The sequence below is a fragment of the Patagioenas fasciata genome, chromosome 21, assembly GCF_037038585.1.
Source record: "Patagioenas fasciata isolate bPatFas1 chromosome 21, bPatFas1.hap1, whole genome shotgun sequence".
In the NCBI taxonomy this organism is placed as follows: Eukaryota; Metazoa; Chordata; class Aves; order Columbiformes; family Columbidae; genus Patagioenas; species Patagioenas fasciata.
Genome location: NC_092540.1, coordinates 7373341 through 7389611, shown reverse-complemented (window position 1 = coordinate 7389611; position 16271 = coordinate 7373341). Strand labels below are relative to the sequence as shown.

At 47.2% G+C, this 16271-nt stretch overlaps 1 protein-coding gene across 1 annotated transcript; it reads right to left on the bottom strand.

The window, feature by feature from the left end:
- Window positions 1-2091: 2091 nt before the first annotated feature.
- Window positions 2092-13743, bottom strand: LOC136110727 (ral guanine nucleotide dissociation stimulator-like 1). The gene is made up of 16 exons (XM_071817737.1): window positions 13553-13743; window positions 11998-12462; window positions 11254-11364; window positions 10117-10325; window positions 9584-9661; window positions 8966-9150; window positions 7880-8004; window positions 7014-7229; window positions 6679-6782; window positions 6444-6528; window positions 5895-6062; window positions 5633-5655; window positions 4540-4632; window positions 3983-4121; window positions 3342-3494; window positions 2092-2662 (listed from the first exon to the last, which is right to left on the bottom strand). Exons 1-16 carry the CDS (start codon window positions 13586-13588, stop codon window positions 2477-2479), a joined length of 2376 nt encoding a protein of 791 aa, XP_071673838.1. The 5' UTR covers window positions 13589-13743; the 3' UTR covers window positions 2092-2476.
- Between the last annotated feature and the right edge of the window lie 2528 nt (window positions 13744-16271).

The following is a 16271-nucleotide window of genomic DNA, read 5'->3' as shown; positions in this document are numbered from 1 at the left end:
GTGGAGCACGAGAGCGAAGCCCCCGGAGCCCCGGCTGGCGCAGACCCCGCAGCGAGGGTGACAGACCCGGAGCCAGGAGCAGTTTCCCCAGGGTGAGGAGCAAGTGGAGCTGCTCACACCAAGGGCACAGGCAGGGTTGGTGCACGTCACCGGTTCTAAGGCTGTCACCAGAACCTGACAACCTGACAACAGTGTGCTGGCTCCCCGGGCAGTTGAAGTACAACCAGAACGCAAGAGGCAGCTTAAATTCGGGGTCGTCTTTTTGCCAGGAGCAACAAATGCCGTGATGGAGACAACGGGGAAAAGGTGGAAACTCTCAGACCGCGGTGCAGTCTCAGAGAGGAAAAGAGATGAACGAGACACTGATGAGCGGGAAGAGTTGACGTATTTATCATAGAAACATTAAAGGTTATAGAGAGATGGAATGTTACACGAGATCAAATATTTAAATACATTCGCTCCAGACACAAAATAGTGTTAAAAAGTTCATCTATTGATTATAGATACATTAAATATTATACAAAGCTCAAACATGATCTAAAGATCAAACATTAAAATCTACTAACTCCAGACAAGAATTGGTGGGAAAACGTTTGCATATTTATTATATAAGTATTAAATGTTAACTAAAGATTAAATAGAATACAAAATCAAACATTAAAATATATTAACTCCAGACACAAATTAGTGGTCAAAAGTTAATCCATTTATTATAGAAACATTCAATATTATATAAAGATTAAATATCATATAAAGATCAAATATTATCTAGAGATCAAACACTAAAATCTACTAACTCCAGACGAGAATTGGTGGAATAAAGTTCAAGTATTTATTCTATAAATATTAAATAAAGATTATGTGTTATATAAAGCTTAAATATTAATCCTAGTAACTCCAGATCAAAAAATACTGGAAAAATGTTTACGTATTTTTATAGAAACATTAAATAATATATAGAGATTAAATATGATATAAAGATCAAATATTAAACTATATTAACTCCAACAAAAATTAGTTGAAAAAAGTTACGTATTTATGATAGAAATGTTACATATCTATAAAAACTAAATACTACATAAGGATCAAATATTAAAATATTTTAACGCCAGACAAGAATTGGTGGGGGAAAAAAGTTCACAGATTTCTTATGTAAATAAAGATTATGTATTAAATAAAGATTATGTATGATATAAAAGCTCAAATCTTAATATATATTAACTCAAGAGAAGAATTAGTGGAAAAAAAGTGACGTATTTATGATAGAGATGTTACATCCATGTAAAGATTGAATATGACATAGGGATCAAATATTAGAATATTTTAATGCCAGACAAGAATTGGTGGAAAAAAGTTCAAGTATTTATTCTATAAATATTAAATAAAGATGATGTGTTCTATAAAGCTCAGTTATTAGTATCTATTAACTCCAGAAAAAAAGGGTGGAAAAAAGTTTCTCTATTTATTTTATATGCATCTCTAGATATGTGATATAAAGCTCAAACACTATCTACAGAAGAAACATTAAAATACATTAACTCCAGACAAAAATGGGTTGAAAAAAGTTGATATACTTATCATATCAATATTAAATATTATACAAGGATCAAATATTGTATAAAGATTTAGTAATAAAATATATCAACTCCAGAAAATAATTATTGGGGAAGGTCTATGTACATAGTAAATAAATATTAAATATTAGTACATTAAATAAACATATTAAATAAATATTAAACATTAGTACATTAAATAAAAATATCACATAAATATTAAATATCAGTATGTTAAATAAAAGATATTAAATAAAGCTCAAATACGAGATACAGCTAAACCATTTCAATATATTAACTCCAAGGAGAAATTAGTGGAAAAAGTTTACGTACTTATTCTGTGAATACTGAATATTATACAAGCTAAAATATTCTATAAAGCTAAGCTATTTAAATATAGGAACTCCAAGCAGACATCAGTAGAAAAAAGATGATATAATATTGAAGGTTTCTGTAGAAGTATGGAAAGATTAAATACGATAAACACATCGAGTATTAAAATACATTAACTGCAGACAAACACTGGAAAAAAGTTAATATACTCGTTATAGAAATATTAAATATGATACAAAGCTCAAACATTATATACAGGTCACATATTAAAATACATGAACTCCAGACTAAAACTGGGGGGAAAAAAGTTTACATACTTATGATATAAACAGTAAATCCTATCCAGAGCTCAGCCATTACAACCCATGAAGTGCGGGCTCCTCCTGTGCTGCAGCTTTTCTTCTCAGGATGCAGTCGAAGTTGCCCTGGGTGCTCATGGCGTAGAACACGTTCGCCTTGGGTGGGATCGCCAGCTCCGCAAGAGAGGGAGCAGAGCGAGCGTTCATGGGCGCCCCACTCAGCGTTGGGGGTTTATTCTCACCGGCAGCTGGGACAACGTGGCGATGGCGTTTCTGACGTCGCTCCGCATGTTACTCTTGCCGGCAAAATGCAGCAGAGCTCTTCAAGCAGCAGCAGCAGCAGCAGAGTTCTGCTTCCCCACCTTTGTCCTCGGAGATGATCTGGACCAGCTCGTAATCCTCGGCCGAGCCAGACTGCAGGTTGTGCTTCTCCATGGCTCGCTGGGTGACAGCAGGAGCCTTCTCTTGGTTACTCAGCTGCAAAGAGGGAGTTGCAAGGAGTCGCTTGGTAACCAAGTCGCAGATTCTGCCAGACGCTAAAACACGCTCTTTGCGACACCTGGGGGTGGAGTTAGTTCAAGACAACAGACACTGCTCTAGAAATGCAGCAGGGAATCACAGCCTCTGCTCTCCTGAGCAACCGCTCGGAGAGGTGAGACCTTGTTCTCAGCAGCCATCGAATCCGCAGCAAGAGCTGCCCCAGCTGCTGTTTGCAGACATCCATTAATCCACAGTCTCCCCTGCTAAACACTTTCTGCGATGTCCTGCAAAGATTCTGGGCCTTGGAGCTGGGTTTGCTGGGGAAGGGGCACCTTGTGTCACAGCTCACACCCCCCAGTGCTGAGCTGGACACACAACAGCCGGCGCTGGCAGAAGAGCAGGGGCAGCAAAGCCGGCACTTGCTCAGAGTGCTTCCCTTGGCATTGTTGATCAAATACAAGCTTCAATTTCAAGGCCAGAAACCTTGAGAGATGCTCTTTGCAAACCTCTCATTCATCCCCTGCTCCACATGTTTTGATTTGTAACATCGGTCACGTTCCCTGTCAAGGAGGTCTGATCGGGGAATAGGTGTTTCCGAAACTAAAAGCACCATTCAAGTCACCTGGGGTGAAAACACCACCCACAGTAACAGCGCTTTGCTGTTCCCACCGCTCACCAGGATGCTCCTGTAGATGTTGCCGCTTCTGTCCTCTTCTACGCTGGTGCGGATGACGCAGCTCTCTCCGCTCTGCTGGTTGTAGACTGGCAGCACTGGCGGCACTTCTTTTGATGGAACGGGAGTCACGGGGCCGGGGCACTTCTTGGAGCACTTGTCATCAGATGGCAGCAAGGGGGGAGACGAGATCAAACACATTCATTACCATTGAATTTCAAAGATCCAAAAGCTAAAGATGACACTCTTCAGCACAACAGCCTTAACAAGGGCTTCGGCAACCCAGTTAAGGCAGCTTAGGTCAAGAGAGCAGAGTCTGCAGGACAAAGCTCCCTGGGAACGGAACCCAGCCCAGCCCAGGCTTGGTCTGGGCAGTTCCTGGCAGGTCAAACCACAGGGCTGGTGAGCTCTGACCTCACCTGCTTCTCACTTGCTCAGCTGCTCTGCCTGCCCCAGAATTAGGCTGGGCTGATGTACATGAGCCCTCCCCCCAAAATCGCCTTTCCCAGAGCTCAGGTCCCTCCATTCCACTGCCAGCAACGCTCCAGTCAAGATCCACAGGCTTGGGCAAGCGCCTGGGGCCGCCGGCAGCGTCAGCAGCCTCGCACAGGCTGTTTGTGCTGAACACAGGGCCCGGGCCCTACCTTGTGCTGAGGCTCCTCAGCAGTGTCGGTGGGAGGGACGATGGTGACGGTGCTGTCCCCAGAGCTCCCACCTGGAGCAGGTTTGGGCTGCGCGTTGACGGGGGTGCTGTGGGCGCTCACCCCCAAGCCCAGGAACGGCCTAGGGGAGAAAAGAAAGCACAACAGAGCTGGGCTGAGCACAGCTGTCACTTGCTTCAACAATCTGACCTGCTGTTGTGTTTTCCTATCTCGAGTGGCCTATTGTTTGTGTGTGTATAGCAAATTAGACTCTATCCTTATTTGCTCTGTTTTGCTGCTGCAAATTTGAATTGAATTTATAATCCAGCACTAAAATTGTTCCTTTGTTTGACACCTTAGAGTTATTTCTGCAGTCTTTAGTCGATAACCCTCATGGCTACTTACACCAATAGAAAGAGACAACAGCAATACGTATTTCTAGCTGGCGGTGTCTCCTCGCAGCACTGCAGTGCTCTGGATCCCCAGCCAGGTTTGTCAGCTGGTGTTTGATTTATTCCAGTTCATATTCACACACCAAACCCCCTCCCCGTTGTACTCACAGGCTGAATCTCTTCACCACGCTCTTCTGAGCTCTGCCCGCTGCGGTGCTCTGGTCAGGAGCTGCTCCTTCGATTTCACGTGACAGACGGAAACTGCAGAACAGGCAATACCGTTAGTTAAATATCTCAAAGTGGCCATATCTGAGAAGCCCTGGGTCACTCCCACGTCCCAGAGGGTTCATCCCCACGAGGAGGAGCGCAGCTCTGTGCGTGTGTATTTCCACTCTCCGGGAGCAGCTCCTGGCAGCGCAGAGCTCAAGGCTGAGAGAACCTGAACCTGCCTGCGGGGGAAGAAAAGCTGCTTCGCCAGCTGGGCTGAGACCCTACCTCTCCTCATCACTTCAATGCCGCTGCCTCCTAAACCACTGCACGAATTTCTCATCTCCTGTCACGCAATAGCTGTTACATGAGGACTGCAACAGCTGAATTTGTGCCATTACTTCAAACTCCTAAGAAAACAAATAATAAAATAGGAATTCTAATTAGAAAAATCAAGCCAGTCTCGTTAATACACTAAACACACGCAGCAACAGATCCAGGACAAACTGCCCTCGGACAGAGGAAACCCCGGCACCTTCGCTCCTACCGATCTCTGACCAACAAGGCTCAGGCTGGAAGGCAACGCTCAGCCTTGATTTCTCGGTCCCAGGTACCCGCTTCGCTCTCTGCACCTTTGACCCACAACTATTTACTGCAGCACAAGGAAGATGGTCACAGACTGCATCTTGTGGCCAGCAAAGGTCTCACGCCAGCAGGTCTGATGCGCTCCCAGCACACAGAACACGCTCGTGTAACGTGTTCCCGTGAACACCAAACGGGGGGAACGTGCCCCAGACGTAACTCCCGCGGCAGCGAGTGCCCTGCGGCTCCTCTTCCCCTGCTGCCCGCATCTAAAAGGAATTTCTCTTCCCGCGCCGCCCCGCACAGCCCGGCAGAGGTTCACAGCGTGCCGGGGACTGTTCCTTCCTCACCCTCTGAGTAACGTGAGCGGCTGTTGGATACGCCCAGCAAAGACAACAGGCCTCGCCAAGAGAACGCTCTAGCAGAGAGCGTCAGGCACTAACGATCACAGAACAGTCACCGTTCCACTTACCCTTCGCCGCTTCTCAAAATTGATCAGGCCGCCCTGTTGGAAGGACAGAGAAGGGATCGGAGGAGAAGAGCACAGGCTCGGCTGGAGTTGATCACAAACAGGATGAACAGGATGAAGTAGCGACACCAAGGGACGGGCCAGAGCTGCCCTGACCAAAGGCCTCTACAAAGACCCGTTTCCAGCTCTAGGATAAGCCACAGCACTCGTGTACCTGAGTCTATTTGTTAAATACATTCCTCTCTTTTTAAGAACTGCACTAGCACCCAGTGGAAGATGCAGGAGCAGACACAGTGTCTGCAAGGGAGGGAGGAGATTTAGGATTCCAAAAATTGCCCCAAATTACCTCGAGATAGTCCTGAAGGGCTGTGTCCAGCATGACGAGGTCAGTGAGGAAGGTACCCAGGTAAGGTACCGTGCCTTGTGTGACTCCCTGCAAACGGTCAGAGCAATGGTGGATTAATTGACTGAGAAGTAATAATTATACTAATTAGAATACTCCTGTGGAAGCAAACCAAATACAACTAGTCTGCTTCACCAAACAGCGCTCTTGTAAATGATGCTTTCACGACATCATCCTTGGTATCTCAGCCAGCGGTTCATGTCTGCACAGAGCGGTATATAAGCCAAAGTGCTCATTCGTAGCTCCTCTGCGTCAAATCTCGCTGTGCGGCACCTCTCGCCCCAGCAGAAAAGCCGGGATTTACAGACCCGTCTTCCCCAAAGCACCGCATACGGGAGCTCATTGGTCAGGAACAGGGCTGAGCTCGGCTTTGGGTGAGATCACAACCTGGCAACTCAAGCTCATTCCCACCTTCAGCAGCAGCTCCCTGCTCGTCGCAAAGTTGTCACAGTCGGAGAAGATTTCGCAAAGCTCTTCGAACATCAGCATTGTGTCCCTGTACAGGAAAAGATTCAATGATTTAAGTTGTTTGTAAGCACTCTGAATCAGATCACGGGACAATTTTTTTCTCAAGAATTGTTAACAGTTGGGCACAGAACAGATAAAAGCACCAAAACACATCCAGTGACACACTGCACAGCCTTACTTTGGAACGCAGGCCCAGGTCTTCTTCAGGCGATAAACCGAGGTGGACTGCAAGGCGGAAACGATGGCCTTCAGAGACGAAAAGTTGTTCAGGATCCTACATTGCTGTGAAAGGAGCGGTTAGAAACACAGGAGCGTTAAACGTCAGCATCACCAATAGTCAGTGCTCTTCTGTCTGCCGCGTGTCCTGCTTGCTGCACATTCTCCCTGCTAAGCGGGCAGCTCTACAAATACTGAGCATCAAAAATATCACTCCCCGCTACAACCCCCCTGTCCCCTCCCAGCTCCACGGCACCCGCACAAGGAACGTTAAACAGTCGCGAATAAACGCTTTACACGTCCGATACGGATCCACTTCTCCAAGATCTTCGCTCTTGGCTGTGTCTTTAATTCTTTGCTCTCCAGGATGGTGCTGAGCACGCAGTTGGTGACGGCGTTGAACTGCGAGATGGTGGCTCTGATGCTCTGTGCCAGCTGTTTGTTCTCTTTCTTGTCCCTTCGGGACCAGATGCAGCCCAGGCAGTGGTGGGGCACAACGTTCTGGAAGAGTGTCTAGAGGGAAACAGAGGTGTCCAACTCAGCCTGGAGCGCTACTGCCCACAGCAAGAAATGCACGGTTACAGTACAAACTGCAGCTGAATCCAGTATGGTATTAAAAGGGAAATATTGGTTTTCTCTCCAGTTTAAAATATACACTTTGGTATAACTCTTTAGGCCTGACGCCCTAAAAGAAGTGTCAGCTAAACTGTCCTGGAAAAATAAAAGACACCTTTCTATCACTTACATTACCAGGGGGAAAGATTTCCATATCATGATACTTTTGAAAGAGATCGATACAAATAAGCCAAATCGGAGCTCTACAGTTACAAAGTACTTCTACATCTTCAGGTGAGGTAGCCTAAGATACAGTCAAAATACGCTATTTCTGAGGGGTCAAATGCTAAACTTTGCAAAAGAGGCCACACAGTCTACACTCACACTGTATAACAAAAAGACAAACACCTTCAGAAGAACTGAAGGAAAAGCCCAATCAATGAAGCAAGTCTGGATAACCAAGCAGAGCTGCGCTCTGTGTCCCAGCAACAGAGCGGTTCTGGAACAACAGACTTACACCGATATAAGTTAAAAAACAAACAAACAAACAATGAGAAGCCCAGAACTCTTTCCCCGAGCATTTCAAGTAATACCTATGATCTACATACCGCATCCATGTATGTCAGCTGTTCTGCCACCAGGTCTTCTTGGAACAGCGAGAATTCTTCTGGGCCGCTGATCTCCAGTTCCTCTTCCTCGTCCGGGGTGCAGGGAGAAAGGCTGTGGAACGCGTCTGGCCAGCGGGGAAAACACGAGTCAGTGAATTGATACAGAAAACAAGTAATCAAAGCAGGTATTTGGAAAATCACTACATAGAAGAACAGAACATGCAAAGGGACCTGCCTGGGGTAACGGCCTCACCGTGCTGCATATTTTAGGGAGATAGAGAAGGTCCAGAAGATTAAATGGGCAAAGAGAAGGTAGAAGAAAAAGAAATAGGGAGAACTGAGCTGTTCAGGGTCTCTTAGCTGAGAAGTGCCTTAACCCATTCACTAACCATTCTTTGGAAAGAACAAACCCACCAACCCCCCCACAACAACTCCTTATTAACACTGCAGAACTTTGATAATCTGCTTGTCAGCATTTACGCATTCTATACTCTGAAAAACAGCTGAACTGCAAAGAGACAAGACTGCAATTAAACTCCCAAAATATTACGCTGAGAATGCTCTTATGTCCACGTTTCAAGGGAAGAGGAGGAGAAGGGAGAGAGACCAGTTGGAAAGTTAAAACGTGCTTTGCTAGTACTACTGATGAGGAGAGAAAGTAATGCAAAATATACGAAACCAATCGTGGCTCCAGCAGCTTCAGGACAGGCCCCCGGACGCCCTGGGCTGGACTCGGCACTAAACCAGAGCTGGATTCAGGGCTGCAGGGCTGTACAGAATTGATCAGCAGCCTTGGCTGCCGCAGCACTAAGTCTAAACCTGGGCCTTTTCTGCACACCAGTCCTACCGTTATGCGCTCCAGAGCCAACGGGGTCTGAAAAACACGCAGGTAACGTGAGAAAAATGCATGTAGTAGAACTCAGTCTGCCTACTAAGGCTGGAAGTTGATTCCAGTACTCATTCACATACCACGTGAGCTCTTACGACTTTTCGGCTCACGGCACAGGAAGCTTTGTGCTCTGGATAAGGGGATGTGTCAGGCTTGACGCTGGGAGAACACACAGACAGCAGAGAAAGGTACTTTACCATCATTCTCCCATTCTTCTTTCTGGAACTGCTCCAGGAGGTTCTGCGCCCTCTTCTCCGGGTCAGAGCCGGGCATGTTCTTCTTCAGATAACTCAGCACCTTCTGCAGACACACGTACTCGGGCGGCTCTCGGAAATCGTCGGCACATTGGTCGAGCCAGGCTTGTAAAATCGATGCCATCGCACTGTGAGCAAATTCAGAGAGAACACATGGGTTGTATGCAGCAGGTATTGATGCAATCGCATGGATCTGTACCTAATATAACAACAGGAACACTGAGACATTCATCCCCCACGTGAGGGCAGTATGGACACTTCTGTGAGCACAGAATTTAATTTGTTCTTTTTAGGCAAGAAATATTATTAAGATAATACTTCATAGGAAACTAAAGGCTGCTTCTTCAATTACACCTTGAGAAACCAGCGCAGTCATTCATATTTTCTCTGCGTTGTATTATTGGATGTGTTATGAGACAGCTGATACTTGGCCTTTACACAAGCTCCTTGAAGCAAACAGGGCTGTGAATTGTCAAATGAAACAACAGCTCTGCTGCCCACGTCCCGCTCCAGCACCGAACCCTGACTGGGGCTCGCTGGGCGCTGCAAAACCAAACTTACGTCCTGAGCACTGTGCTGGATCCGGGGGAATTCTGGGTTCCATGTTCTTCAGAGCCCGAGATCTCCAGGTTTCCGTATCTGAAAAAATGAGATGGCTGTTTAGAGGAACCTCTACTGAGCAACCCAAACAGCGTAATCCATATACAATTGGCATAAACATATAGATATTGGCATATTCATATACAATTGGCATGAAGACAAGGGCTTCATGCTGGACAATTCCACCGTGGCTGGGGAAGCTGCGGCAGAGATGAAGGGTTTGCACATATCCCCCGTGCACTGGTCTTTTTTTAAGGGACAAGCTGTATTGGTTTTCTTGTGTCGGTCCCAGTTTGGTTCCTTAGCGGTCAGACCACGCACGCTTTCCCCACCTGGCGCTTAAGCTTTAATGAGATTTGGGATGTGGGCAACGTGCATTTACACATGGTGTGTTTACGCTGAAATCCTGAATTTTGCAGGATTCTTTTCTGTCAACATCCCCCTGTCGTGTATAATAAATGACGGCTCAGTTTCCATTCTGTCCCGGCTCTCACCTGTCCAGGAGCAGTTCCAGGACTGTGCTGGTGGAAGCAAAGGCCCTGTACGTGGAGAGGAAGATGCTGATGTATGTGAAGTCATTATCGGCAAAGGCCGTCGGAAGCGTCTCCACCAGCTTTTCCAAAGTTCCAGCTTTCAGGGCCCTGCTGTTGCACGTCTCGTCCGGGCTGACAGTGTGTCCTGCAGGGAACTGGTCCCCTTCAGCCTACAAAGTGGAAACAAAGACAAAGCACAAAACTCAGACAGAAGCCAGAGCCCCGACAGAGCTTGCACAACGAAACACAGATTCCATTCCACCTTTTCACAGGAATAGTCCATCTCTAGTTACTAAACAATTTTGTCGGTTTGGGCTCTCCAAACACCAAATGCTGTATCAAATACTGGAGGACAATCAAGACATTTCTTATTGAAACAGCCAAGTGTTTCCAGTGCTTAAGCTGTAATCTCCTGGTTGCCTTTGAAACTGACCATTCTCTCATAACAGGGCCAACCATTCAAAAACCCCGGATGCTTTCTTAGCATCCAGAAGTTTAAGAAAGGTTTGTCAGACTTCTTGCAGCATGAAAGATCTAAGTTCCTTCACTTACTCCAACCTCTACAAGAAAATACTAAGCAAGGTTTCAAGCTTCTCAGTACTTAAAGGAATTGGTAATAAAGCCCAACTCACTCAAAATGAACAAAAACAGTTGTATTCCTTTCAACACGGGTTCTATGAAATTTTCAGTTAGAGCTGCATTTCTCTCAGACACATCCACTACCAGCCAACGCTTTTCAGCTGAAAAGCCTCCAAATCACTCTACAAATGCAGCATCACTAAGAACTCTTCCCATCAGCTGGAAAATGTACAGGAGGTCAAAAATACTTTCTGCTGTTTCTCCCGGTAAAAACAGGAGGCAGAGATGGGAAATCTGCCACTCAAAGTCTCTATACTACCAACCTGGACACTACACCAAAGCAAGTTCTTATATTATTGCCTTGGATCCTGAAGAAAATGTAGAAACATCGCAACATAACATGAAAGTTCTACCCACCTCCTGACCCTCTGGCTCAAACTGCCACAGCTGCACCGATTGCAATGAAGTGAGGACACTTTGATCAGCTGGGGGCTTGGCCACCATGCCAGCTTTACTTACCCCGAGCCATCTTGCTCCTTCGCTGTCAGTCTGCTGGATCTGCGCTCTTCTCAGGCTGTCGCAGTCAACAGCTCCTTCTTGTGCGTCTTCAGCTCCATCCTCAGTTGTGCTCTGCCAGGAAAAGGGCCAAGAGAAACAAGTCAGAGAGAAAGGAACATGGTCCCTGCACAAGCGCAGGCTGCAGACACCAGCATGCCAGCACCAGGATCTCACAACACCTCAACAACGCTCACTTCAGTTGCCACTTTTTAGCTGCCTTCAGTTACCTGGGCCTTTTTGGGCTTTTAACTGAAAGCAGAGAGGAGCTGAGTGCACAACTTACTGCACAAGTCAATGAAAGAGGTAAGAATTAAACCAGAGAGTCCAGATCTCCTGAACCCCACCACTAACAGCCGCTGTATTAACATGCTGATACATGTTGAGGAGCAAAGCACTAGAGAATTGAAAACAGATGTAACAATTAACTTCAGAAATACATATACTGGTCCCCCTGCAACCACATAATGCTTTTTCTGCATACATACCACTTGAATAATTAAAGTTTCAGGGCTTTACTGACTACCATAGCCTTAAGCACAGCAACAACTCAATTAGAAAGGATTTGAGTGCAGTGCAACCAAATCCTGGTTTGGGGTGCTGGGGTTTGGGGTTTTTTTGGGGGTTGCTTTTCTGGTTTTTTTTTACCTCTTTTAACTCTAAAATATCCCTAAGTCATACAGAACTGTCTGTGCACCAGTGACTTGCCTCTTGAACGCTCTGTGGAACCTCCACGTCTTCCCCAGGTTGGTTCCTCACATTTTCTTCCAGGCTCTGTGGAGTCTCCACGTCTTCTTCAGTTGGCTCGCTTGGAGTCTCCTCTGTGCACTCTGCAGTCTCTGTGTCTTCCTCTGTTGCCTTGCTTAGACCGTTCTCAATGCGCTCTGGAGTCTCTGCGTCTTTGTCTGATACCTTGCTTGTAGTCTCCACATCTTCCTCTCTTGTCTCGCTTAGAGTCTGCTCAATGCGCTCTGGAGTCTCCTCAACGCGCTCTGGAGGCTCCTCAGTACACTCTGGGCTCTCCACTTCTTCCTTGGTTGGCTTGGTCAGAGTCTCCTCAAGGCTGTGCAGAGACTCCACATCTTCCTCGTCTCTCTTCTGCCTGGGTGTCCTCCTCCTTGGTCTTCTCCAGCATCTCCAAAGAGACAGGTTCCGAAAGGGGAAGTTCCGAGCCTGTTAGAAAACAACGGAAAAACAGTTTTGAATTGCAGATAGCAACACATTTACTTTTAACGTCCTTGCAAAAGTACCGGGACAAGATCACATGAACCCTGAAATTCAGACACTATTACAATGCAAAAAATAGATAGGATCATAGAAACATTTTGGTTGGAAGGGACCATCGAGTGCAACCGTCAACCCACCCCTGGCACTGCCCCATGTCCCTCAGGACCTCATCTACGTCCCTTTCAAACCCCTCCAGGGATGGTGACCCCACCGCTGCCATGGGCAGCCTGTTCCAATGTCTAATAACCCTTTCACAGAATCACAGAATCCCAGAATGTCAGGGGTTGGAAGGGACCTGGAAAGCTCATCCAGGAGCAGGAACACCCAGCTGAGGTTCCACAGGAAGGGGTCCAGGCGGGTTTGAATGTCTGCAGAGAAGGAGACTCCACAACCCCCATGGGCAGCCTGGGCCAGGCTCTGACACCCTCACCATGAAGAAGTTTCTTGTCAAATTTAAGAGGAACCTTTTGTGTCTCAGTTTGTACCCGTCACCCCTTGTCCTGTCACTGGTTGTCACTGAGAAGAGCCTGGCTCCATCCTCCTGACACTCACCCTTTACATATTTATAAACATTAATGAGGTCACCCCTCAGTCTCCTCTTCTCCAGCTCCAGAGCCCCAGCTCCCTCAGCCTTTCCTCACACGGGAGATGCTCCACTCCCTTCAGCATCTTGGTGGCTGCGCTGGACTCTCTCCAGCAGTTCCCTGTCCTTCTGGAGCTGAGGGGCCACAACTGGACACAATATTCCAGGGGTGGTCTCCCCAGGGCAGAGCAGAGGGGCAGGAGAACCTCTCTGACCTACTGACCACCCCCTTCTAACCCACCCCGGGTACCATTGGCCTTCCTGGCCACAAGGGCCCAGTGCTGGCTCATGGTTTTCCTTCCTCAGTGTGATATATCACACTATATTTCAAATTTAATCTCTTTTTTTTAGCCATGCCTTTTAAGAAATGAGAAAGCATTACACAAATCCCTTTTATGAAGTGAAACTGCAAAAAGAACTATTACATTTTTTAGCACTAAAGGGACAATTTACCTGGGGAGGGCGGGCGGCGGGGCCCGGCTCGCTCATACCCGTCCGCAGCAGGGCCCGCAGCCGATCCCGCACATGGCGCTGTGTCCGCGTCCGCAGGCAGGGCTGCTGCCGGCTCCGCCAGCCCCGCACTCCCGCTCTCTCTCGCACCGACCGCTCGCCCCCACGCCAACGGCGGCGACGGCTCCGCCGGCACCACGGCGACCGGACGCGGCCTCGCGGCGGCACGCGCCGCCCGCAGCCGGCCAATCGCAGCTCGCCGCCGCTCCGCGCGCGCCCCCTTGCCCCGCCCTCAGCCCGCCCGCAGTCCGAGCCCTTGCTCAGCCGGACAAGGCGCCGGGAGCGGGACGGACGGACCGAGCTGGGAGCGTGGGCATCAGACTGTGCGTGGAACACAACGTGTGCTGCGGCAGAGCCCGGGGCGAGCGCTCCCGGAGCTGCTTCACGCACACGCACCACGCGCTGGGATTTTACTCCTGGCCCTTTAAAGATTCCTAGCACAATTGCTTACATACAGTTCTGAACTAGATATTCATTCTGTGGCTTAAAGTGTTAGTTCGTTAGTAGGCTCTTACTATGTAGTTGGTTAACCCTTTAAAATGTTATTTCCCTCTATCAATATAACTTCATAAACAAGTTTCCTAACTTTTTACATAGAACTTCACCACCTTTTCCTTTTCCAGGTTCAGAGCCCATGCCCCATTTGGTTATATCTGTAAACATTAAACATCTTCTCAGCACGAACCACAGCTGCATTTCTCACAGTTCCCCTTTTTGCTTTTTATCCCATTGATTCGTGCTTTGACTTCAAAGTTAGCCAGCACCTGCCTAAAATCATTAATTTATACCCCGTTCCTTTTGCTGCCATTTCAGGATCGATAGGCATGGCTGAGATTTGCATGCCTTGGACTGCTGAATGTAGTAACTGAATAAAGCACGGGATCATGCATGGCACAAACAGTAAACGCAGAAATGCACATACTATCACGAACCCTATTTTCTTCCACCAGGCTACAGTTTCGAGACCAATATCCATTAGGTGGACCTGGCCACCAAGTGGGAGGAATAGAGGTACTTGACGAATTTGCCCTCAACGCTAACTGACAAGGGGTTCGTCCAACGTATTCAGTCATTTGAGACCCCCCACATATCCAGCACGAGGTGACATTTAATTCTCGGGCTGTCTTTTCCATAAGATCTATAAACAGGTTTTTCCCTGCTGTCGGTAATTGTAATCCTTTGTCTTTTTGCCTTATTTCCTCATACCAATCACTGCTGTTCTGTACCAATTTCTGTTGCTCTTGCTTTCCTTTTAATTCCTGAGTGGCACTCTTAACTAACTCCTCCTTCTACTGATCTTGCACTCCCCCTCCATCTGAATAGCCCCACTCACCACCTTGTGTAAAACAGATCCTCTGTTCTCCCCTAGGGCAGGAGGCAGAGCCTACAGCGAGTCCACCTTTCTCTAGGTTAGTTGCTACCCATAATTCCTGCCCTTGGATTTCACACTTCTCCAATTTTTTTCTATCATAACATCCAGAATTAATAGGAGCGTGATAATGTAGAACATATTGGGTTAGTCTCCCTATTCTCACACGCTCGTAGCACTTGGTACAGGGATTGGCCAGGCTAAGTTGGGAACAATAAGTCACCACTGCCAGCAAGGGGATCAGGTCCAGGGTTCTGCACCCTCTGCCTCTCTGGCCGACCAGGCTGCAGCCGCAGCCGAGTTCGTCATCTTCTCGGCAGCAAGGGCCGTGTCCCCGCCTTTCCTGTTTTTACCGTTAGCGTGGCGACTTTTTATCGTTTCCCAACTCTTGGCCTTCACTTCCCAGGAACAACAGGAGCAACACGGAATGTGGTTTCTCTGTCTGCACTCTGTTCTCCTCATCACTGGTGGGCTCTAAATTCCCATTCACCCCTTCAGTAAATACCTCCCACCATTCTCCGCTATTCTTTTTCTATTCTTCCAGCGGCAACTGGAATCCTCAACCGAGCCCCGGTTTCCTTATCTTCTGTTCTTAGACATTTCTTACACAATCCTGTCGGTAAGTTCCCTTTGTGGATATGCTTATACCACAGTCCATTTACAACCTAAACATCAAATATAAAATGAGAATTACATATACAACTCGGTTCAACACATTTAGCTATTAAGCCATTCTCATTTTCATTTATACTGGGCATTCACATCAATAACACTAATAGTAGTTACATCACCAATCCCGTGTCAACTTCAATTTCAGTTCCCCTGGTTCTTGAGTTACTTTCCAGGTTCTTTCTTCCATCAGGGCTCCTCTAACTCGAGAGACGCGTGTCCATCCTTTCCCTGCCCTCCCAACAGCTGTTTCTGTAGTTAACAAAACAAGAAAAGGTCCCTCCCATCATGGGGTTGGAGTTTCTTCTTTTCAGGTTTTCATTAGTGTTGCCCCCATATCTACCAAAAATTCTACTTGTTTTGTTCTTTTGGGTTTCTTCTTCCCAATGCGGTGAGCACCACCCAGGCTGCTCACCCAGAAGGACTAAAACTGCTTCCCAGTGCAACCCCAAACACCCTTCACTTCAGCAGGTGACCGCACTTGTGCTTTCAGCTCCTGGGCTGGTGCTGTCCGGGCTTTCCCTGCTCAGCACTGACTGTGTTTTGGGAAGGCAGGAGCCAGTGCAAACCCTTCTCCGCTGTTCTGCTCTTTTTCTGCTCTTTTTCCCCTTTCCTGTGAAGCTC

Coding starts and splice junctions, on each gene's coding strand:
- LOC136110727 (XM_071817737.1), bottom strand. CDS start 13,588: ATGAGCGAGCCGGGCCCCGCCGCCCGCCCTCCCCAG. Junction 10,326..11,253: donor AAGGAGCAAGATGGCTCGGG/GTAAGTAAAGCT, acceptor TCCACTTTGTAG/GCTGAAGGGGACCAGTTCCC. Junction 6,063..6,443: donor GCAGGGAGCTGCTGCTGAAG/GTGGGAATGAGC, acceptor GACCGTTTGCAG/GGAGTCACACAAGGCACGGT.